This window comes from Terrapene carolina, unplaced genomic scaffold (genome assembly GCF_002925995.2).
Source record: "Terrapene carolina triunguis isolate 2854851 unplaced genomic scaffold, T_m_triunguis-2.0 Scaffold89, whole genome shotgun sequence".
NCBI classification, from domain to species: Eukaryota; Metazoa; Chordata; order Testudines; family Emydidae; genus Terrapene; species Terrapene triunguis.
In genome coordinates this window covers 31,951,393-31,975,901 of record NW_020664440.1, presented here as the reverse complement: position 1 = coordinate 31,975,901, position 24,509 = coordinate 31,951,393, and the positions used below count along the sequence as shown (strand labels likewise).

Below are 24,509 nucleotides of genomic sequence, written 5' to 3'. Positions count from 1 at the left end.
CTCTCCCCTCTGTTCCTTGCAGACAGCCGAGCAGGACTTTCCCCACCACTGAAAAGGCCGGGCTGTCCACACTGTGGGGGAAGGATGTGCCCGGAGGCCCGGGCACTGCAGCCATGAGGCTGGGACAGGCCCCAGATCCAGCCCTCGCCCAGACACTGCCACGGCTCTGTATTAAAAGGCTCCTGGCCACCAGGGATGCAGGGAAAATGGTGTGTGAAGAGTGACAGTGAGGGGAAGGATGTCAGGCCACACCATGTCTTTTCCCTGCTTTGGGCCCCAGACTCCTGGGTTCTCACCCCAGATCTGGGGGGAGGAGGGAAGCTACTGCATTAGAGTAGGGGTGGGAGGCTGGGAGCCAGGACACCTGGGTTCTATGCCCAGCTCTGATGGTCTTCCAATGTACACTGGCTCCTGGCCCTCCTCTGAACAGAAGACACACAGAAGCTCAGCTAAAGGACCCTGCAACCCCTGGCCTTGGCAGCTGAGCCCCATGGGGAAGCATTTACAAGGGCCAGCACTGCAGCCACTGCACCAGCTGCCCGGGGATCCCTGCTGAGCTGGTCCTAGGGGCCTTGGGAATCTCAAGGACAAAGGCCAACTGAGGTCCGTGTCTGGGAGCGATGCCAGACAGATTCAGATGGGGAATGAGGGGCAGAGGTTTAGCAGTGAGGGGGATTCCTCAGCAGGGCAGCTCTCCTGGGATAGGGGAATGCTCCATCCCTTGGGGACTTTACATCCAGGCTGCACAGCTCTAAAAGCCATGCTGTGGTCCCACCCCCAAATCTGGGCCGGGGGCAGGAAAGGCTGCAGGGGGTCAGGTTGGGGCTCAGAATGGGCCCCTCCAGAATCAGACAAATCAATCTTCAGGCACCATGCACCTGGGGCTTGGAGCCTTTATTGGAGAGCAGTGGGGACGATGCCAGAGGAAAGGCCCCCCTGGGAGAGGGGCTGGGTAAGGCAATGACTCCAGCCTCTGGGGGGTGGGCTGTCCTGCTGGGCTGGGCCGGGCCAGCCATGGGAGAGCTGTGCAAACACAGAAGACAAGCAGTTTTAGCCCTGGGCTCGCAGAAGGGTGGTCTTGTGCTGCTAGTGCTTTAAATGGAGCAGAACTGGGAACCACAAAAGGTTAGTGCAGTCAGGAGGGCACTGGACTGGGAGCCAGGACTCCTGGGCTCTATTCCCTGAGCTGGGCAGTCCCTTTTCCTCTGGGTGCCTGTTTACCCTCCCACCTTGGGTCTGTTACGACTGTGAGGTCTTCAGGGCAGGGACTGTTTCTCATTCTGTATTTGGGCTGCACCTGGAACAACAGGGGTCTCTGATCTTCCTCACGGGCTGCACTATGCCCAGTGCAACAGGGCCCCCCAATCTCGGTTGGAGTCTGTCCGGTGCCTGGCACAACAGTCCCAACAGCTGCAGAGTCCAGTGCAGATTGGCTCAATCACCCACCGGGCAGTGTCAGGACCCAGGTCAGATGGGGGTGCCAGTAACCCATGGGGCAGAGCAGTGGACACAGCTTGACACTTGCCCCTCAGCAGCGCTCCCCCTCCCGGGAGAGGCAAAGCCAGTGCCAGCCCCACTGCAGTACTGTAGCGCCATCCAGAAGGAGACCTGCAATCAGAGAGGGAGGGAGCAGAGCTGACCTGGGCCATCATGGGCCAGGCCTCCCATGGGACAAACCCAGAGCAGTTTTGTGCCCCCCCGTCCTCTGGCCCCTCTCAATGCCTGACAGGGACGAGAGAGGGTGGGGGATGATCCCTGGATCTCAGCCACAGACTGGCCAGCACAAATTCACTCCCCCTCCCACAGGCCTGAGGTTGCCAGCTCCACAACCAGCAATAACTGGAGCAGAGCAGCCTAAACTTGGAATGAACTGATTATGGAGCAGGGTGATAGGCTAGTGGGTTACAGTGTGGGGGCTGGGAAACAGGACTCCTAGGTTCCATCCCCAGCTCTGGGAGGGGAGAGGGGTCTAGTGGTTAGAGCGGCAGGGGAGGAGGGAGGTATGGGAGCCAGGACTCCTGGATTCTGTTCTGTCCCTGCCGCTGACTCTCCAGTGACTTTGGGGGAGTCCCTTCCCTCTCTTGGTGCCTGTTTCCTTTCTGTCCTTTGTCTGTTCAGACTGAGAGCTCTTGGGGCAGGCCCTGTCTCCCACTGTGTCTGTGCTGCGACTGATCTTGTGGGGGGCAAGGCTTTTAGGTGCTACTGTAATACCAATAGAACAGCAGTGTCCTGAGCTAGGCTCTCTCTCTCTCTGGGTGCCGGTCTGTCCCTCAGCCCACCAGCTGCTGACCCTTACCTCATTAGTGAATTCATCTAGTGAGGGATCATTCCCATTTACAGATGGGGAAACTGAGACACAGAGCAGGGAAAGGACATAGAATGATAGAATTGTAGGGCTGGAAAGGACCTCAGGAGGCCATCTAATCCATAGCCCCACGCTATGGCAGCATTACATAGATCTAGCCCATCCCTGACAGGTGTGTGTCTAACCTGTTCTTAAAACCTCCAGTGACGGAGATTCCACATCCTCCCTGGGTGATCTGTTCCAGTGCTTAACCACCTGAGAGTTACAGAGTTTTTCCTGATAGCCACCTAAATCTCCCTTGCTGTGAATTAAGCCATTTATTTCTTGTCCTACCCTAGGTGGGCATGGAGAACAATTGCTCACCATCCTCTTTAGTACAACCTTTTACATATTTGAAGACTTATGTCCCCCTTCAGCCTTCAGTTCTCTCGCCTAAACATGCCCAATTCTTTCAACCGTTCCTCACAAATCCTTGCTCTCCTATGGACTCTCCTGTTTGTTCAGAGCTTTCCTAAAGTGTGGGACACAAAACGGGACCCAGCACTCCAGCTGAGGCCTCAACAGTGCTGAGCAGAGCACAGCAATTACCTCCTGTGTCTTACATCCGCCCCCTCCTGCTGACAGAGCCCAGCATGACATTTGCCCTTTTCACAACACCATCATGCTCTTGGCTCATGTTCAATTTGTGATCCACTACCCCCCAGATCCTTTTCTGCAACTCTGCTGCCTACCCAATACGTCCCTATTTGATAGTTGTGCATTTCATTTTTCTTTCCTAAATGGAGTACTTTGCACTTGTCTGTACTGACTTTCACCTTGCTGATTTCCGATCAGTTCTCCAGTTTATCACCATCATTTTTCATTCTAATTCCATGCACCAAAGAGCTGGCAGCCCCTCCCAGCTGGGCATCATCTGCAAATGTTATAAGCATACTCTTCACTCCATCATCCAAGGCATTAGTGAAAATACTGAATAGTACCAGATCCAGGACAGAACCCTGCAGGACCCCACTGAATACATCCTCCCAGTTTGACAGTGAACCATTGATAACTACTCTTTGAGGATGGTCTTTCAACCAGTTGTGCAGCCATTTTATAGCAATTTCATCTAGACGACATTTCCCTAGTTTACTTATGAGAATGTCCTGTGGGACTGTGTCAAAAGCTTTACTAAAGTCCAGAAATCATGTCCACTGCTTCCCCTTTATCCACTAGGCCAGTAACCCTGTCAAAGAAGGACATTAGATTGGTTTGGTATGATTGGTTCTTGACAAACCCATGCGGCTATTTCTTATAACCCTAGTTTCTTCTAGGTGCTTACAAACTGGTTGTTTAATCATTTGTTCCAGTATCTTTCCTGTATTGTAGTTAGGCAGACTGGTCTATACATTCCCAGGTCCTACTTTCCCCCCCGTTTTTAAAGACAGATACTATGTTACCCTTTTCCAGTCCCCTGGGACCTCACCATAATGGTTCTGAGATTGCTTTGGCTAGTTCCTTAAGTACCATCGGGCGATTTTCATCAGGCCCTGCCAACGTGAATACATCTAACTTATCTAAATACTATAAAATCATGGAACTGCAGGGCTGGAAGGGACCTCAAGAGGCCATCAAGTCCACCTCCCTGCACTGAAGCAGAACCAAGTAAAACCTAGACCATCCCTGACAGGTGTTTGTCCAACATGTCCTTAAAAACCTCCACTGATAGGGATTCCACAACCTCCCCTGGAAGCCTGTTCCAGAGCTTAACTACCATTATAGTTAGGAAGTTTTTCCTACTATCTAACCTAAATCTCTCTTGCTGCAGATTAAGCCCATGACTGTCTGTCCTACCTTCGGTGGACATGGAGAACGTTGGCCTCTTTACAACAGCCCTTAACATATATGAAGATTGTTCCCGCCCCCCCATCTCCCTTAATCTGTTCTTTCCCTAATCTGGTCTGAGATCCTTCCCTCATGCTAATAGTAATTGTTAAGCATCTGCTCCCAATTAACCTTTATAGTGAAGACTGAAGCAAAAAAGGCATTAAACACTTCAACCTTCTCTCTCTCTCCTCCATTATATGCTCTCCTTCCCCATTGAGTAACGACCTACACTTTCCTTAGTCTTACTCTTATTTCTGATGTATTTAGAGAATCTCTTCTTGTACAAGGTCAGCAGCAGAGCTGGGAACAGAAACCAGGAGTCCTGCACCCCAGTGCCCTACCCATTATGCCAGTCAGCTGGTGTTGGCAAGGTGGCCGGGACCGTGGTACATCCTACCCCCTCAGCATTGGGGGTGGCCCCTGAACCCACCTTCAGAAAATGACTGCCTTGGTGGAGGGCTCAGTGCAGGGAGCTCTGCTCTCGAAGGCTACGCCATTCCCGGGAAGGGGGGAGGCCAGGAACGGGCACAGCCAGACGAGGTGCCACCTGTCCCCCAATGCCTCCTGCAGGTTACGACGCCAGCCCAGGTCATAGCAGCGGCTCTTCCCAAACCACTCCCTGGTCGTCTGGCCACGCAGGCTTAGCAGCACGTGTAAGAACAGGAAGCCGGAGCAGAAGAGGAAACTGATCACGCAGGTGTCAGCCATGAAAGCATAGATGAAAGTCGAGGTGCTCACCTGGCCTGGGGAAACACAAGGGAGTGCAGTCAGTCCTAGGAGCCAGGCATTCCCCAAGGGTGCACCTAGCATCCCCCAGACACAACCAGGTGTTGGCATGTTCCCATTAACCCTGCTCTGCTCCCTGTTCCACTGACATGCGCCTGCCTCTGGGGTAGGGCACAGGGACTGTTTATACTGGGATATCATAGTTGCCTCTGGAGTAGGGCCTGAGGGAGGGCTGGGTGGCTCAGGTGACAGGGGAATGGGTTGTGGGGTTTCTAAGGAGCTGCCTATGCTGGAAGAGCCCCCGAGGTGCACACTCAAGCCACAATCTGCAAAAGCAACATGTGATTTAGGGGTTTCTCAGTTTCCAAGGAGATGTCCTAAAAGGATCTATTTTTCAGAGGGTAGAGGATCAGCAATTTATAAAATCAGGGCCCTTTATGGAGCATCTGGCTGATGCCCAAAATCACTGAATTTTGATCTGATGTTCCCAAGGCTCGGCTGCAACTCACAAAGTTTTTTTATCTAGGTATTTCCTAGGTTTTTTTTTTTTTTAACAAAACCAGTTGAGAACAGCTTGGTCCCAGGGGAACCAGTGGTGCTCAGTCCCCACATGTGGATGGACCCCTCCCGGCAGGTCCTGCCATGGCTGTACCCGTCAGCAGCATGAGCCACGGCATAAGGAGGAGGACGATGCTGTGCAGGGTGACTCCCTCGTGCAGGAGGCCCATGAAGATGTCAGTGTTGAGCAGGCTGGCGTAGAGCAGGGCCACCCAGCCGTGCAGCAGGAGGCACAGGAAGTAACGGTAGTTATGGTAGCCCACACACTGGCCCAGCAGCACACAGTGGTGGTCCCGGCGCAGCATGCACACGTTGCAGGTGTAGCAGTGGTGACAGCGGAGGGGGACATGGGACTGGCAGGTGTAGCAGTACCTGGAAGGGAATCAGGGGGGTGATGCAGCGTTTCTCTGTCTCTCCCCCCCCCCCCCCCAGCACTCCAATAGCACATCATATTGTGCTTTCCCTAGGGCCGGAAATAGAGTGGCAGCCCCAAAAGCAGGGCAGTCCTGGGCAGGGAGTCCCCAGCAAAGTCCCAATCCCAGGCCACTGCCATGCCCCATCTTGTAGAAGATCCCTCTCACAAACTCAGCGAATGGCAGCATCTGACAGTGCTCTAGCACCAACCTAAAGTTTGCCCGGTGCTGAGCTGCAGCTGCCTCAGGTCGGGCGCAGGTATTGTTTATACAGGGATCCCATCCCTCGCCCGGCACAGAGATGAAGCCGCCATGGGGGTAGAGGGGAATGGGGCTGTTTATACAGGGATCCCATCTCTCACCTGGCACAGAGATGCAGCCACCTCTGGAGTGGGGTGCCAGGGCTGTTTACATAGGGATCCCTTACCTGGCGCTGAGATGAAGGTGCCTCTGGGCTGTGGGAGAGCCCTCTGCCTCCCTCTAGCCCAGCCATACTCACTCCCAGCCCTGTCCCACGGCGCTTTCGGACAGCATGACACCTTTGATGCTTGGGCTGGTGGTGACGAAGAGGCCCATGTTGCCCAGCACGTTGGCCAGGAGGAAGAGCAGGAGGGGCAGGTGCAGGGCCAGGGGCAGCTGGGTGGGCTCTGCAGCCCAGAGAAGCAGGTAGAGCACCTCTGTGCACACGGCCCCCATCAGGGCCACGGTCACACACAGGGGCAGGCACAGCGCGGCATCCAGGCGCTGCCACCGCCCGCCCCAGCCCGCCTGCATGGCTGCCAGGGGGCGCCCCACGCGAGCGCTCCCAGGGGCACAGATCAGCCTCTCCCGCGGGGGGGCGGGGGGTGCTGACTGCCACCCTGGCCTAAGGGGAGGGGGCGTCTCTCCTGGGCCTGGTGCCCTCCCCAAGGTCTCTGAACGGGGGGGGGGGATCTCTGTCCCGGATCGGGGCTCTAGGGAGGCCTCTCTTTCACTCTCCTCGGCCTCCGCTTCCGCCTCCAGCTCGGGCGCGGCAGCGCGCCGGGCCAATCAGGGGCTGGGAAGGCCGCTTTGCCCAACCTTCCCTCTGACAGAAACCGCGATCGACCAATCACGGTGCCCAGGGGCGGAGTCATGGTGCCCAGTGAGGGGAGCGGAGTCACCGGGCCCGGGGGAGTCATGGTGCCCAGTGAGGGGAGCAGGGTCACCGTGCCTGGGGGAGACATGGTGCCCAGTGAGGGGAGCAGAGTCACCGGGCCCGGGGGAGTCATGGTGCCCAGTGAGGGGAGCGGGGTCACCGTGCCTGGGGGAGACATGGTGCCCAGTGAGGGGAGCGGGGTCACCGTGCCTGGGGGAGACATGGTGCCCGGGGGAGTCATGGTGCCCAGTGAGGGGAGCGGAGTCACCGTGCCCGGGGGAGTCATGGTGCCCAGTGAGGGGAGCGGAGTCACCGTGCCTGGGGGAGACATGGTGCCCGGGGGAGTCATGGTGCCCAGTGAGGGGAGCGGAGTCACCGTGCCCGGGGGAGTCATGGTGCCCAGTGAGGGGAGCAGGGTCACCGTGCCTGGGGGAGACATGGTGCCCGGAGGAGTCATGGTGCCCAGTGAGGGGAGCGGAGTCACCGTGCCCGGGGGAGTCATGGTGCCCAGTGAGGGGAACGGGGTCACCGTGCCTGAGGGGCCCACAATGCCCATAGGTCTCAGATGAAATTAGCAGAGCTTTGCCCTTTTTCAAGGTGGCCACCCTACCCCCTTGTTCCCGGGCCCATGGTCTGTCCCGCTGCCACACCTCGGTGCAGTCCAGCCCCTGCCCTGGAGGTTTATTCCGTGGTACCTCCTTTGGGTTGCTGGTTTGGTACAGACCCTCCCCTGACAAGTGCAGGCCGGAGACACCCACCATTCCACATGCTGCCCTGCGGGATGCCACACCCTGTGGTTGGACACATGCTGCCAGGCAGTGGCAGTGCTGGACAGTGCCTTGAAATCCCAGAGCCAAGCGGTTAGCGTTTGGGGTGGAGGGGAACTGCCATTTTGGGGGAGGCAAATGTGCCTGGTTTGCAAAAGGTGAGAGTTCAGGGTTCAGTTCCCTGGAAATTTGGGTCCTCCTTTGAGATTTCCTCTCCGGCCCACAATCGCTAGCCACTTCTGGGAGCTCCGAGCCCAGCCTGTGCTGCTAATAATAGCCCTGGTGTAACCAGAGCCACAGCACAGGGAGAGGGCACTTGAGACCTGCAGTGCTGCTGCATTGAGGGGAATCAGTCTCCTCTAAGTCAGCTCCCCTAGTCCCTACAGCTTTCCCTTCCTGGGGCATTCTCCCCACCTGAGCCCCCCTGCAGGTGCCTGGGGTGTTTATGTGTTGCTGGGATGGGGGTGGGGTACCAGGTCACAGCTTCTCTGCCAGGTGCTGGCTGGTGGATATGGTATTGCCCTCCCAGGTCTCCCCACCATGCATGGCACTGGTCAGTGACATGTTCTTCCCTGCAGGGGACTTGCAGAATGGTAGTTAGACTTGTGCTTCTTGCAAGTATCTCCAAAAGCTTTGTGCGGGGCAGGGGGGATTGTCAGTCCCTTGATTTTTTAGAGCTGGGAAACTGAGGCACTGAGCAGGGGTGGGACTTGGTCAAGGTCACACAACAGGGCACTGGCAGAGCTGGGAGTGCAACCTGGGAGTCCTGGCTCTATCACTGGCCAAGCTGCCTCCCTTTGATTTTTGCAGCTGACGCCATCCTATCCCTGCTCCCAGCTCATTCCTTGGCCCTGGGTTCCTCCCGATGACTTAATGGCCTTTTCCAGGTCTGACACCTCTGCTCCTCATTGGGAACTGGCCGCCCCCAGCTCCCGCTGGGGCTTATTGTGCATTTCCTGTCCCCAGACCACCAGCAAGCCACCCTCCCTCCCCTCCAGGTACAAGGTCCCTTTAAGAGCCTGCAAGGAGGGGGGGGTCGGGTCTGTGGCCTGCCAGCAGCTGTCCTCACCCTCCCTGGTTGGTGAGGACAGCCTCTCTATATCCTCCCCCTGGCCTTTTAAAGGTGGAACCTGATCCCCCTTCCCCAGGCTGATAATACTTAATGGGGACCAGTCACGTGGGTGGTTTTTGACCAGGAGCTCGGGACAGGGCAAAGCTGCCAGCCACCAGGGCCAGGGGGATCTGACCTCCAGGAGAAGGGAGCTGGTGCCTTGGGCAAGGGGCAGTACAGAGCAGCGAGGAGGGCCTGTGAGAGGGACAACCGGAGGCTAAGGGGGAAGAGGGGACAGTCAGACGTGCAGAGAGGGACAAGAGGACAAGCCATGATGACCACGCAAGTAGAGAGCCATATCCAGTACAACCACTCGTACATGATGACCGAAGAGTACATGCAGCAGGAGGAAGACTGGGACCGGGACCTGTTGCTGGACCCCGCCTGGGAGAAGCAGCAGAGGAAGGTGGGTGGCTATGGGGGACAGTTATGGGCAGGGGAAGCAGGGTGGGAGCCTGCGAGAGGTGCTGTGGGGGGGTTCCCATGGTGCCCAGGTTTGGAGAACTGGGCAAGGGGCTGTGTCTGCCTGATGGGGAGAGTCAGGGCCCATGGGGGAAACTCAGCAGGGTAGGAACCTCAGAGAGGTACCAGGCACTATGGTGAGAGGCTGGCCCAGGGCCCCATCTCTGCAAGCGAGAGAGTCAGGTGGGACTCGGGGGAGGGGGATATCCTGAGCAGGAGAGAGGCCAAGTTGGGCACTGGATGGACAGGTACGGGATGCCATTACTGTAAAGATTTGGGGCTTTCGGATGGCAGCCACTGACTAGTGCTAGGGGTTACACGGGTGGGTGCAGGCCAGATCTCATCTCTGTGAGGGGCAGCCTCCAAGCGGTGCCAGGTGCTTGGAGTTACAGGGGCCGGGCACAGGGGCAGCCCCAGGTGCCCTGGGTTCCAGGGGCAGGCAGAAGCCCCCATCTCTCCAAGGGCAGTCTCCAAGCAGTGCACAAGGTTGGAGAGCCGGGCTCCGTGCCATGTAGGATTGTCAGGAGCCAAGCCCCAAAGTGGCGGGTGTGGGGAGGTGATCTTTGGAGCAGGCAGCTGCTGTGCAAGGGTAACTGATACGGCTTGATGCCCCTTCCCAGCCCCCAGCCCCAGATGGGTGACGCCAGCAGTGGGGAGTTCGAGGAGGCGGCTGCATGTGTCCTGGAACAGAGTCTGTGGCATCCAAACTATGTCAGGAATGTTGGGGATGCAAGAGCCCTGCTGGACTAAATATACCCACCTGCCTCGCTGCGATCTGGGCTCCGGGCAGGCTGTGCACCAGGCTCCTCCAGGTGTATGTGGCATGCTCGCCCGCTTGGGCCGAGATGTGTGTGCAGTGGCTGTGAGAACCTCGGGCGATTGGTTCACGCACACATACCACACATCCAAACTCTCCCTTGCAACAACCCCTGCATACACTGACCCACAGCGACCCCACTCTCACATACACACAACCCCCCTGCAAACACTGACCCACAACAACCCCACTCACACACCCACAACAACCCTCTGCAAACACTGACCCACAACAACCCCCCTGCAAACACTGACCACCCACAAAAACCCCACTCCCACACACAACCTCCCTGCAAACACTGACACACAACAACCCCATTCCCACACACAACAACCCCCCTGCATACACTCACCCACAACAACCCCACTCTCACACACACACACACAACCTCCCTGCAAACACTGACCATCCACAAAACCCCACTCCCACACACAACCCCCCCGCATACTGACCCACAACAACCCTCCTGCATACACTGACCCACAACCCCACTCTCACCCCCACACCACAACCCCCCTACATACACTGACCCACAACAACTCCATTATCATACACACACAACTCCCCTGCATACACTGATCTATAACAACCCCACTCTCACACACACACAACCCCCTACATATACTAACCTACAACAACCCCACTCCTACACACAACTACCCTCCCGCATACAGTGACCCACAACAAACTCACACACACACACAGACACACAACAGCTCCCCCCATTCTCTCTCTCACACACACACTCTCAAAGTGAGACACCCCCAGAGAGCAGTGGGCCTGATCCTGATCTCAGCCCGCAACACATCCAGGCTGTCTCCCTTGCAATTGATGCAGTACCACTGGCGTGAGTGGGAGCAGGAGCAGGCCCAGCGAATTCTGTGCCCCTTGCCCCAGGAACCTCTGTCAAAGTCCATGTTCTTATGCCCAGGTGGATAGGGCCCAGGAACCCCTAGAGCCAGAGCACAACCCAAACTGCTAACCCAAAGCCCCTGGTCCCAGCACCACAGAACTCTCGGCTGAGGCATGCCCAGGGGGCTGCAATATGGCAGGCGTGCACATTGCTGTTCTCCATCGGGCGTGGGTGCCACGTGTCCCCTCCATTTGGTTCTGCCCAAACCATTGGAGTCTTTGGCCTGGTCTACACTAGGACTTTAATTCGGATTTAGCTGCCTTAATCCGAATTAACCCTTCACCCGTCCACACTACAGAGCCAGTTAATTCGAATTAAAGGGCCCTTTAAATCGATTTCTGTACTCCACCTCGACGAACGGAGTAGAGCCTAAATCGATTTTGTTAATTCGAATTAGGGTTAGTGTGGACGCACACCACCGAATTACTGTGTTTAAGTTAATGGGGTAGTGTGGCCGCACACCACCGAATTAATGTGGTTTAAAACCGAATTAAAGTGCTTAGTGTGGCCGCGCACAATCGAATTTATACAACCTGTTTCCCAAATTCGAATTATCTAAATTCGGATTAATCCTGTAGTGTAGACATACCCTTTCTCCCCTGGTCTGCCACTGCTGCAGGGAGCTTTGAGCAGGTGGGGATGGTGCAAGGTGGGATGTTCCTTCCTCCTACCAGCCCTAATCTTGATCCCCAGCCCCCCAGGATCCTCTCCGCCTGTACCCCTTGGGGCAATAACACCAGGCTCTAACCTGGCACCCTATATCCAGGGAGGTGGCACAGCTACATCAGGTGAGGAAAGGCTATTAGAGCCCCTGTGGCCAGGGGACAGCCAGGCTGCCCCTCCTGGCAAGGAGCACTGTCCGGCTAGGGGCACATCACAGATAATGCCACCCTCCTTGAAGTAGTTGCCTCCAATGTAAAGGTCAGGATGTAGGGTCAGGGCAGGTCCTGACCCTCCCTACACCAGGGCAACTCTGGGGATCTCTGGTTGACTCTGGATTGGTCCTGGGGAAGCTGAGATCAGAATCCGGCCTTGGCCTCGTTGCAGTCAGGGGGTGACTCTGGAGATCAGAATTCAGCCCTTTCTGTTGGCACAAGTCCCCACCGAATGGTGCTGCTGTCTAGGTCAAGCTGCAGGCTGGGTATTGCCAGCCCTTATCCAGCCTGCACAATGCTGCCCTGAGTCCCACAAGTACCACTCGCTCACACTGGAGCGCTTGGGCCACCGCTCCCCACCCTCCCCATACAGATGTTTGCCTGTCCCTGCTCACCTGTTGTCTCATTGACACACGGTCCTGTCAGCCTGTGGAACTCACTGCTACACCCTGAACTCTAGCAATTGGGGTCAAGAAGGTGTTTTCTCTGGGGGCAGGTTATCCTACCACTGCAGGGCTCTTGCCCCTTCCTCTGAGCAGCTAGTGCTGGGTATTGGGGTGACGGGATACTGGGGTAGATGGGCTCTGAGCTGACCCTAGTGGGCCACGCCTGTGCGAGTTTGCACCGGCTCTTTGTTAGACTCTTGTGTTAAGTTGTCAGGGAAGGGCCCAGTGCACAGGTTGTGTGTGTGCGTATGTGTGTGTGGAACCCAGTGTGTCAGTGCTTTGGGTATGCGTGTGCGTGTGCGTGTGTGTGTGTGTGTGTGTGTGTACCAGTGCTCTGAGTGTGTACCCTGGTGTACCAGTGTTATGCAGATCAGTGCTCTGGGTGTCTGTGTGTGCGTACTCTGATGTGTCAGTGCTGTGTTTGTGTGTGTGTGCACACCCCAGTGTGTCAGTGCTTGGGAGGGTGCCAACATGACACAGACAGGTGACCTGCCCGATTGTTCCGTCTGAGAACCTAACACCCCCTCAGGGATCCCCATCCCCCAAGCCGCCTGTTGGAGGAATCTGCATGTCTTGATTTTTTCCCCAGAGTGTCTGATTAAGTTGTATGCTGTTTGGGGCAGGGACTGTCATTCTGTTCTGTGTGTGTACCGTGCTTAGCACAACGGGGGATCCTCAGCACTACCCCAGTACAAAGAATAGGCATTTGATCAGAGCAGAGGATTGTCTGTTTTGAGTCCCTCACCCCCTTGTTAGTGGAACAGGGATAGTTTTGTGGAAGCATGTGCTTGGGAAGCTGTTCCTGCTGATGCGAGTGTTTTGGGGGATTGGGAAGGGGGATCAGGTGGCTGCTGCTATTCCAGACGCCCTGTCCTTGTAAGGTGGTTTCTATAATAAACTGCCCCCCCACCCTCTGTCCGCCCCCCGCTGCTTCCCGGGTGGGGTGAGCTCATGTGGGTATTTTGGAAGAGGACACCTCTTAATTAGGCTATGGCCTAGGAGAGGGGGGCAGGGTGGGGTGGGGGCTACAGCAGCCCCACAGCCTGGGTGAGCCTTGCTGTTGGGCTCCTGTGGGAGAGGCTATTTAAAGAGGGCTGGAAGAGACCGTGAATCAACTACAGAGACGGGGAGGGGCACACTTGCTTCCATGGGCAGAGCAGGTGGCTTCAAGAGGATTGTGTGTGTGTGTGCTTGTGGGACAGGGGGGAGGGTGAGTGCCAGGGGCTGAGGGGAGTGGGGTCCAGTGATTAGGGCACTGGATTGGGAGCCAGGACTCCTGGGCTCTGTTCTCAGATCTGGGAGGGGATGTGGGATCTAATGGTTAGAGTGGGGATGGGGGGGCTGGAATTCAGGACTACTGGGTTCTCTTTCCACATTTGCTGTGTGACATTGCACCGGTCTCTCTGCCTCGATTTCCCTGTCTGTAGGATGGGACTAGTGCTATCTACAGACAGGCGTTTGCAGAGCACCTTGCAATCCTTCTGGGAGAAGGGTTTCCTGGTATCCCTGTCGCAGGTGCCCCACCGCCAGCCCGCAGGCCTGCTCTACCCTGAATGTTCTGCAGAGCCCCACACAGCCAGCCCACAGGCCAACTCTACCCAGAATGCCCTGTTCTCGTGCGCTCCCTCCGCCCTGTACAAGGCCAGTGTAAGCTGTGGAAATGGCTGCATGAGGGGCTGGGGCTGGGGCATGTGGGGAGGGACCACACTGCAGCAGGGCTGGGAATGTGCTGCTGTTCCGGCACAGGAGCTCCTGTCTATGCTAAGGGCCCTTAGACTCACACAGTCTGACCCCCCGCAGCACCTTCCCTCAAGCCGATTCCTGCCCCAGCCCAGATCTGGTGGCAGGACCATCGCCTAGAGCCCTCTGGCCTGGATTTAAAGCCCCCAAGGACTGGAGAATCTCCTCCCCCCATCCAAGGGGAAGCTACCCAGTGGGGAATCCCCCTCCTTGCTAAACATCTGCCTTCGTTCCAGAGTGGATTTGTCCAGCATCTGCTCCCAGCCACTGGCCCTGCTAGGCCTTTGTCTGTGAGATTCTCGAGTTCCCACGGATCAGAAATCTCCCATGTTGGTGCCTCTAGCCCTGGATCAAGGTCCAGCCCCATCCCCCATCATGCTGAATCATGGGGGCTGCTTCAGTCTCTGGCCAGCAGGCAAGTTCCCAGCAGGCAGGTTGTTCTGTGCACCCTCCTCCCTGGTCTTTCACAGCGCAGCCCCAGGACTGGATGCAAGGTCTCAGCTGGGAGATGGAAGGGGGATCTCTGAGTTGTGGGGTACAGCCAGAATTGGGGAAGGAGCAGGGAGGGATCTGCCCTGAGGATGCTCAAGTGCTCGCTGCTTGGAGGTCCACAACTGGAGGAGGCGGAGATGCAGCCATACACTTCCTTGAGCAACTGGCAGGACGGGGGAGGTCTGTGCGGCTGAGCATCAGGGGAATGAGACTAGTGGAGGGGGTGAAAGCTGGAGAGGGCAGAGAGCCTGGGTGAATCTCAGGGGGAGCAGCCTTGGCCAAGAGATGGGCAGGGTAGGGAACTGGAGACATGCCGGGAGCACAAAGCTCTCCCTGACCCCTGCAATGGAAGGGAAGATGGGGGAAGGGATGTGTGGGGATGGATGGACAGAGAGACGACTGGAATGGGGAGAAGGGAAGAAAGGCTGGCTGGAGAGAGGGGTGCCCAGGGAAGGCTGGATGGCTGGAGGCGGGTGCTGGATGGCCAGATGAATAAATGCTGGTGCAGTGTGTGTAGATGTGGGTGGATGAGCACAGGCCAAGCTGGGAGTGGGGAAGTCCCCCCCTCCCCCCATGCTGCGTCAGCTCCCAGCGTATTTACCAGCACCCATAGGGAGGGCAGCCCCTCAGACTATTGTGTTAGCTGGAGCCAAATCCCTTAAGCCCTTGTAAATAGCAGGGAATGAGCCACAAATACTCCTGCCATAACAAAGGATTAGCCCCAGGGGATCCCAGCCCGCTGCCAGGCACAGGACAGAGCTTCCCAGTGCCAGTGGAAATCCGGCTGTGCCGCAGCTCCCGCTGCCCAGGTAGATGCCTGCTGGGTGAGCAGGGAGCCAGAGTGCCGGTGCGTGGCTGGGGGAGTGGTGGGGTAGGGGCTGGGAGCAAAAGCAGCTTCCCCAGAGACACACCAGGCCAGCCTCCTGCCAGGCAGCATAGACCAGTGGCTGTTGGAATTTTCCGGCATGACCCCGTAGTGTAGACACAACTTACACCGACAAAAGAGGTAGGAACCCCTCCCTGAAGGAAGGGTTATGTCTACACATGCCCTTCGTCTGCACAGCTGTGTCTGCTCTGGGAGCTACAGCAGTTAGGGTGTTTTGTTCACATCTCCGACTTACCTCGCTATGCTGATATAGCCCCGGCTAGGACGCTGGAGTGTGAGCCAGGATGCATGGCTTCTAATCCCACCTCTGGGAGGGGAATGGTGTCTAGGGGTTAGAGCACAGGGGCTCTGAGCCAGGACTTCTGGGTTCTATCCCTAGCTCTGGGAGGGGCGTGGGATCTAGTGGTTGGAGAAGGAGGTGGGGCTGGGACTCAGGACTCCTGGGTTCTATTCCCACCTTTGCCTTTGACCTTGGGCATGTTACTCTTGATGCTGCTGTTACTCCCCTCTTGATGCTGCTGTTTGCCCTCCCCCCGTTTGTCTGAGCTCTTGGGGGCAGGCTGTGTCTCTTGTCTGTGCAGCGCCTCGTACGCCAGAGGCTGATCCTAGTTAGGGTTTGTTCTGCGCCCATTCCAGGGGGAGCTGCCCCACTAGGGAATCCCTGCTAAACATTTTCCCCTTCTTCCCAGGGTGGGTTTGTCCAGCGTTGGCTCCTGGTTCTGCTCAGCTTTTGTCTGTGAGATTCATGAGCCTCCTCAGGTCTGAAATGTCCCCGTGTTCGCGGCTCTAGCTTGGGATGCAGCCCCCTCTGAATTGCAGGGCTGCTTTAGTGTCTGGCCAGATGGCAGGATCCCAGCCTGTGGGCCGTTCCTGTGGCTCCTCTCTGCCCCTCCCCAGGCTTTCACAGTGGAGCTGTGGGCTCTGCCACATTGTGTACAGAGGCCCCATCCCCTCCCTGCACTGCCCACCCACGGTCTGCACATCCTGGGATCACATTAGCCCTTACACTGAGAGCTCGTGTCTAGGAAACCCACTTGGCACAGTCCCCTGGTAGGGCTGGGCCTTGTACAGGGGCTTATGAGTCTGCTGCTGGCCTCTGTGAATGGAGAGTCATTTAGCTCCAGCCGTAGAGGCAGGGCTGTGTGTCTAGTGGGGTCCTGCAGGGATCGGTTCTAGGCCAGGTGCTGATTAACATTTTAATCAGTGACCAGGAAGTAAATATAAAGTTACTGCTGGTGAAGTGTGCACATGACACAAAGATGGTGGTGTGATCAGGTGGGGCACTTGGTAGAGTGGGCCCATTCAAACCGCGTGTTTTAATACAGCCAAATGCAAAGTTATACTCCCGGGGGCAAGGAGGGCAGGTCAGCCCCCACAGAATGAGGGACAGTGTCCTGGGAAGCAGTGACTGAAAAAGACCTAGGGGGTCAGAGTGGACCAGCAACTCAGCATGAGCTCCCAGTGTGACTGCCCAAAAAGGGCAAATGCAGCCCATGGATGGATAAACGGGAGTAGCTGGGAGGTGATTTTCCCTCAGGACATGGCACTGATGGGCTGGTACTGGGACTGCGTATAGCGCTGGGATCCACACTTTAGACTGGATGTTGAGAAATTGGAGAGGGTGCCGAAAAGAGCCACAACAAACGATTCAAGGGCTGGAGAAAATGCCTTATTGTGAGAACGGGAAAGAGCTCCATCTGTTTAGCGTCTCCAAAAGGAGATTTAGAGGTGATTGATCACGGTGTACAAGGACCTTCGCGGGGAGAAAGCCCTGGGTACTAGAGGGCTCTTTAATCTAGCAGAAACAGGCAGAACAAGAACCATAAGAACATAAGACCGGCCATACTGGGTCAGACCAATGGTCTTCTAGCCCAGTATCCTGTCTGCCGACCGTGGCCAGTGCCAGGTGCTTCAGAGGGAATGAACAGAACAGGTACTCATCAAGTGATCCATCCTCTGCCGCCCATTCCCAGCTTCTGGCAAACAGATGCTAGGGACACCATCCCTGTCCATCCTGGCTAATAGCCATTGATGGACCTATCCTTCATGAACTTCTTTTTTGAACCCTATTATAGTCTTGGCCTTCACAACATCCTCTGGCAGAGTTCCACAGGTTGCCTGTGCATTGTGTGAAGAAATACGTCCTTTCCTTTGTTTTAAACCTGCTGCCTGTTAATTTCATTTTGTGACCCTAGTTCTTGTGTTATGAGAAGGAGTAAATAACACTTCCTTATTCACTTTCTCCACACCAGTCATGATTTTGTAGACCTCTATCCTATCCCCTCTTAGTCGTCTCTTTTCCGAGCTGAAAAGTCCCAATCTTATTAATCTCTCCTCATACAGAAGCTGTTCCATACCCCTCATCATTTTTGTTGCCCTTTTCTGAACCTTTTCCAATTCCAACATATCTTTTTTGAGATGGAGTGACCCCATCTGCACGCAGTATTCAAGATGTGGGCGTACTAGGCTTGGAGTAAAAGCCAGACAACCTCAAATGAGAAATAAGGCCCATTTTTCACAGGGAGGGTGACTACCCAGTGGAACAAACCCCCCAGGGCAGGGTGGATTCTCCAGCTCCAGTAGGGAGATCAGACAGCAAGTGTGAAAAATCGGGATGGGGTCGGGGGGTAATAGGAGCCTATATAAGAAAAAGATCCAAAAATCGGGACTGTCCCTATAAAATCGGGACATCTGGTCACCCTAAGCTCCAGGCCGGCTGCCTTTCTGGAAGATGCTTTAGTCAAATACAAGTCTCACAGTGCTCAATGCAGGGGTGCCTGGGTGACATTCTCTGGCCTGTGATATACAGGAGGGCAGACTACATGATCTAATGGTCCCTTCTGGCCTTGAAATCTACTAAATGGAGCCACCGAGAGGGGAAAGGGCTTGTTCAAGGCCAGTAGCCGAGCTGGGAATGGAAGCCAGGTGTCCTGATGCCAGGTGCAATGCATAAGCCATTAGACCATGCTGCCTCCCTTAAGATTTCATTGTCGCTCAGGCCTTGGGGCTGGATGCTGAGAAGGCGCCTGCTCCACATCTCTGCGTCCTCCACTGAGCCCTCTGGCAGAGCTCAAGGGGGGTGCACGTCCCTGGTGACACCTTGGGGGCCTGCTCAGGCGCGGGAGGTGGCAGCTTGGCATTCGGATGATGCTATGAAATTCTAGGGCCCCCTAAAAATAACCCTGTGGCTGAGCTGGAGAAAATGTTGCAACAACGCAGGGAGAATCTATTTATAAATCATCCAGCCTGCGTCTCCAGAGCTGGGTCTGTCTGGGCAGGGAGCTCAGCTCACGACAGGGCACAGGGGCTTGCAGGTAGCATGCTGGTCTGGGAGTCAGAACTGCAGGGTTTTGTCCCCAGCTCTGGGAGGGGAGGAGGTCTAGTGGGCTAGAGCCGGGGGTGCTCCTAGGTCCTATTCCGGAGCTCTGCCGCAGAACTTGGGCAAATCCTGGCCTTTCTTGGTGCCTCTTTCTCCTCCCACTCATTGTCTGTTCAGACTGTGAGCTGTCTGGGGTAGGGACTGTCCCTTGCTGTGGGTTTCTGCAGCGACCAACATGACAGGCCCCTAGAAGCTACTGTCATCTAGCAATGATCTTAATAATGAGCGCTTTTCTCCCATATGTTGTTGGTCAGTTCCAATTAGCAGCATTCAGATAACTGTAAAGATACCAAAGTCCCACAGATCTTGAATCAGTCCGGCTAGAAACTCTTCCCCCCTCAGTCCATCTCCTTAGGTTGCCACGACCCTTTAAATTGTCCCATCAGCCATAGAGTCTCCCTGAGCTTACAACATCTTTTAAACCTTCTTTATGCTTCAGCGAGGTCCCAAAGGGATCCTAAGGAGATTGTGGTGGGTGTGGGTGTGTGCTAGGCTTTTCGATTGTGCTCTTCCTAGCTGTGAATTTTCAGGATTTCCCTTTCTTTCCCCTGGGAATAGTTCTTGCTCAGCTGTTGTGTTGTGCCGCCGGGATGGGGTGGGGAGCACGGGGCCAGGGCGTCCTCTGCGGCATCAGTGCAGAGTAGGGTTTTCATGGGGGATGGGCAAGGAATAGGGTGCAAGGTGGGGGGTGATTCCAAGGGACTATTAGGATGACCCTAGATAATCCAGCCAGTCAGGGGGCATCCTGACCCCCCTCCCCTCACCCACCCAACCTCCTTCCAACCTGGTTGTGTCTTGCAGACCCTCAGCGTGGGGCATCCACAGCTCTCCAACAGGGACTTAAAGCTACAAGGTGTGAGTGTGTGGCAGTGTGTCATCGCCTCTGCTGTATTGCATAAGATCTGTGTGTGTGTGAGAGAGGGCCCCACAGCCCCCTGAGGGAGAGAATTGGGGCAGGGATGTAAAAAGAGAGTGACAGTGCCCCCGAATGGAGTCAGACCTACACAAGAGAAATATCCTCGGCTATAGACCTGCTCTAACGCCCAGCCCATACCACTCCCTCCCTCCCCCCAGAGAAGTATGCAAGCACGCATGCAGTCACCTGCATGTGCGCCAGGGGCTTTACAGTGGGGCTCTGCAGACCCCCAGGCCCGGTGCTGCCAACTCCTGTAGTTTCATTGCAGCTCTCCTGCTGTTTGGTCTTCCCCATCAATCCCCAGCTCCCGGAGTCCTGGGAATCTCCACTCCCATTTAAACCCAAAGGAGCGCGCTCACCCTAAGGGACCAGGGAAACTGGAAGGTGTGACCCCAACAGTGTTAGTGTGCCCAGAGGTGGGAGGGGCACATGGAGTGGGGGGGCAGCAATGCATTCTGGGATACTCTGCTGTGCAGTGGGAGGGGGTGCAGGGCTAGTGGGACTATGGTTAGAGCCACCCAGATCCCATCTAGCCCATCCCCCTGCCCAGGAAATCCCAGACGCTGAATCCCAGCAGCTGTTCTGTTCAGGGTGGCTGGAGGTGGGGAACTAGAACAGCTGTTCCCTCCCCCTGCCACGTTCCATCTTAGTCATGTTAGGAATGAGGCTGCATCCTGTCTGCAGGGTGGGGGTGGGGGGTGTCCCGTCCACCCAACCCCACCCTGGGCTGGGCGGGCAAAGGGAGCATGAGCACTCTGCACTGAGGAGGGGAGGGAAGTCTGTGAGCCAGGATTCCCAGTGTCCCTTCTCAGGGGTGGGGGTGGCAGCCAGCCGGGGCCCTTTTGCTGCGGCCTGCCAATCATGAGCTCACCCCGCTGGGATGCCCAGGTACACCCTGCCCCCCACCAGGCACGGTGTTGTGTACCATCTAGATCTGCAGAGTCGATGCATTGCTGTAGGCCTGAGTCATGCACCCACTCCCGGACAACCAGGCTCCCAAGCTGGGGCTAAATATGGGGAGGCGTTGTGGGCAGGGACATGCACGCACCAGCAGGGGGAGCGCGCACACACACACACTCACTCACTCACTCACTCTCTCTCTCTCTCTCTCTCTCTCTGCAGCCAGCCAGGAGGGGTGCGGTGGGGGCCAGCAGCGTGTGTGTTATTAGCAGAACTCAGGGAGTCCCGGGGTCAGCAGTGCGTTAAGGGGGAGCTGGGAGTGTTGCAATTTCAGGGTCCCTCTGGTTTGGGAGGGTAGGTTAAAAGAAGAGGGTGAAGGCTCAGCAATAGGGGGAGCTGGGGTGGGGCTGGGCAGCCCTCGGGTTAGGTGTGGGGCTCCCCAGGACTGGGGTGGGGAGCAGGGTTAGGGGCAGGGCAGGCCAATACCAGTGTTGGGGTGGGGCTCACCGGGGTTAGGGTCAGAGGACCGTGTGATGCCAGGGTTGGCGGTGGGCTTAAGGGTAGAGCTTGGTGATGTTGATGTTAGGGGCAGGGCTTGCCCATCCCAGAGGGGGTTAGGGTCAGAGGTCAGCGATGTGGGGGTCAAGCCTGTGCCTGGCTTGTGCTGTAAGGCTCGTGGGGGCCCCGGCTCTGGTGGGAATCAGCTCCTTGTGCCAAAGGCCTGGCACAGTGCCCTGGGAACCCAGCTGGGCTGGGTCCCCTCCAGCGAGCAGAGCCTCGATCCTGCTGATGCAGGGAGCTGAGCAGGACGTGGTCCTGGGGGGAGGTGGGTGTTGTGGGGTGAGGATGGGGGAGCTATGGGGAAGAAGCCCCAGGGAGGGCGAGCAAGGGGGGTGGGGGGAGGGGGGGAGGGGAAAAAAATAGGGGGAGGGGGGGGGGGGGGGGGAAACGGAGTGCAAATATCAGGACAATATCAATACCAAACATCGGTCGGGACGTGGGACAAACAACTAAATATCGAGACAGTCCCGATTTTATCGGGACCTCTGGTCACCCTAAATGGAGGGCTATGTGAGGTGCGGGCAGCCTGTCCCTACCAACACCAACCCTGGTGCTGGCGTGGGAATAGCCCAGCCTCTCCTGCTCGTTCCGCTGTCCTGTTCCCCGGGGGGAGGGGCTGTGGGGGGTCTCTCTAAACCCCCCCACCATCTTCTCCTGCAGACATTCACGGCCTGGTGCAACTCCCACCTGCGCAAGGCAGGCACCCAGATCGAGAACATTGAGGAGGATTTCCGCAATGGGCTGAAACTTATGCTGCTGCTGGAGGTGATCTCGGGTAAGGTGGGGGAGCCGGGGGGGGACAGATCCACGGAAGGCCATGTGGGGGTGATGAGGGGAGGGGCAAGAATCCATGGGGAGCTGCCGGTGAGGGTTCAGTGGCCACAAGGGGCAAGAAGCCATGTGGAAGCGTGTGAGAGAGAATCCGTGGGAAGACGAGGGGGACTTGGGGGGACCCAGAGGGTGCAGTCACCGGGGTGTACCCCAGCTGCAGTGGGGGGGGGCTCTGGACCCGAAGGGATTATGCAATGTGGGGTTGTCTGTGTCACAGTGCTTGGGTGTCTGTGTGATGGGGTGTGTTGTGGTCTGGCAATGTGGGGTGTGCCTGGTTTGCGTGGCTGAGCTGGGGGCGGGTCTGTCACCGACTCTGCCCCCAGATGTGAGTGTGTGTGAGGAGGGTATGTGGGGGTGCAGGGGGGGGGAATCTCTGCTTCCCCACCCCCACTGCTGACTCCCTCTCAATGAAGGGGACCCCTTCACCCCATCACTGACTCTGCCCCCCAGCGAGCGGGGCGGTGCATGGGTGTGTGGGGGGCTCTGTGCCTCCCCCAATTGGTGACTCTCCTCCCACCCCTCAGGTGAGCGGTTGCCAAAGCCAGACAAGGGCAAGATGCGTTTCCACAAGATCGCCAATGTCAACAAGGCCCTGGACTTCATTTCCAGCAAGGGGGTCAAGCTGGTCTCCATCGGGGCTGAGGGTGAGTGGGGTTGGGGGGGCAGCAGTCCTGACTAGGGTGATGAGGGTCCACAGCACTGGCGCAGTCTCCTCCTGCATGCCCCATTACCATGTCGATTCCAGCCCCATCGCTCTGGCGCTGGTAGGCGGGCGCTGTGCATGTCTGGGAGGGTACGGTGGCCACAGGCACTGCCACCACCCTCCATGCGGGGCCGGGGGGGCTGGGTTGGGATTGAGCCATGTTCCCTCATAATCCCATGGGCTGCTCTGTCTCGAGGGAGGGGCAGGCTGCTTGTCAGTGGTGCCTGGGATGGGGATGTGCAGGCCCCCAAGCAGCACAGACACTGGGGGGCTGGGGCTGGGTTTACTTCTGTCTGTCCACCCCCATATGCTCTCCTCTGCCTGCCCGTCCATCCCCATCTCTCTATCTCTATGCACCCTGTCAGGGTACCCCCCCACACTCTGAACTCTGAGGTACAGATGTGGGGACCCACATGAAAGACTCTCTAAATTTATATTCTGCCAGCTTAGGTTAAAACTTCTTCAAGACACAAATTTCTTTCCTTGTCCTTGGACGGTATATTGCTGCCACCACCAAATGATTTACACAAAAATTCAGGAAAGGGGCACTTGGAATCCCTATCCCCCAAAAAATATCCCTCCAAACCCCTTCGCCCCCTTTCCTGGGGAGGCTTAAGAATAAAATACCAACCAGTTTGCCTTAGCAACGTGAGCTCAACCAGACCCTTTGTCTTTAGGACACTGAAATCAATCAGGTTATTAAAAGAAGAACTTTTATTATAAAGAAAAAAGTAAAAGAATCACACCTGCAAAATCTGGATGGAAGGTAACTTTACAGGGTAATAAAAAGATTTAAAATGCAGAGGATTCCCCTCTGGGCTCAGCTTCACAGTTACAAAAACAGGAATGAAACTACCTCTGTAGCATAGGGAAATTCACAAGCCAAAACAAGAGATAACCTAATGCATTTCCTTGCCTTACTCTCAGTTTCTGTGGTTTTAGATGGATTATTCCAGGTATATTTTTCAGGAGATGTTGTACCTGCTTGGCTTCTCTCTCTCCATCCGGAGAGGGAACAGCACACAGAACAACAAAACAAATCCTTCCCCCCCAGATTTGAAAGTATCTTCTTTCCTCATTGGTCCTTCTGGTCAGGTGCCAACTAGGTTATTTGAACTGCTTAACCCTTTACAGGCAAGGCAATCCAGTATAGCTGCCAAGGAGGGATTTTATGCTACTGAATGGGCTGGCATATCCTTCCCCCTATATTCATGACACATCCCATCTCTCCCCCTGCCCCCTGGACACCCGTCTCTTTCTGTCACTTGCCCCACCCCGCTCCGACTCCCCCTCTCCCCTCCTTCAGAAATTGTGGATGGGAATCTGAAGATGACTCTGGGGATGATCTGGACAATTATCCTGCGCTTCGCCATCCAGGACATCTCAGTGGAAGGTGAGTGCGGGGCTGGGCTCTGCCCCTTTACACCCCCCTCCCCGATATGTACTCCTGTAGCGTATACTCCAGACACCCATCTACACTGCACCCCGTCCACATACACCCTATATAACCCCTATACACTACATACTCCCTATATCTCCCGGACACTACATACACCCCTATATACTGTACACCCAGGGCCAGTGCAAGGAAGTTTCACGCCCTAGGCGAAACTTCCACCATGCGCCCCCCCCCACCCTGTGGCAGCTCCCCACTCCCCCCTCCGCCCTGAGGCGCTCCCCCCGCGGCAGCTCCCCCCTCCCTCTACCCTAAGGCGCCCCCCCCCC

The 24,509-nt window shown here is 56.4% G+C and overlaps 2 protein-coding genes across 2 annotated transcripts in view; one reads left to right on the top strand and one right to left on the bottom strand.

The window, feature by feature from the left end:
• Positions 1-883: 883 nt before the first annotated feature.
• On the bottom strand, positions 884-6,881 carry ZDHHC24 (zinc finger DHHC-type containing 24). Its single transcript, XM_024198834.2, has 4 exons — positions 6,368-6,881; positions 5,550-5,827; positions 4,602-4,914; positions 884-1,608 (listed from the first exon to the last, which is right to left on the bottom strand). Exons 1-3 carry the CDS (start codon positions 6,640-6,642, stop codon positions 4,604-4,606), a joined length of 864 nt encoding a protein of 287 aa, XP_024054602.1. The 5' UTR covers positions 6,643-6,881; the 3' UTR covers positions 884-1,608; positions 4,602-4,603.
• Positions 6,882-8,931: 2,050 nt separating this feature from the next.
• ACTN3 (actinin alpha 3) overlaps positions 8,932-24,509 on the top strand; it is a 33,444-nt gene continuing 17,866 nt past the window's right edge. Inside the window, exons 1-4 of the mRNA XM_024198776.3 lie at positions 8,932-9,269; positions 21,911-22,025; positions 22,606-22,725; positions 24,091-24,177. Of these exons, the coding sequence (XP_024054544.1) occupies positions 9,135-9,269; positions 21,911-22,025; positions 22,606-22,725; positions 24,091-24,177 (457 nt within the window). The 5' untranslated portion in view covers positions 8,932-9,134. The remainder of the gene's footprint in view (positions 9,270-21,910; positions 22,026-22,605; positions 22,726-24,090; positions 24,178-24,509) is intronic.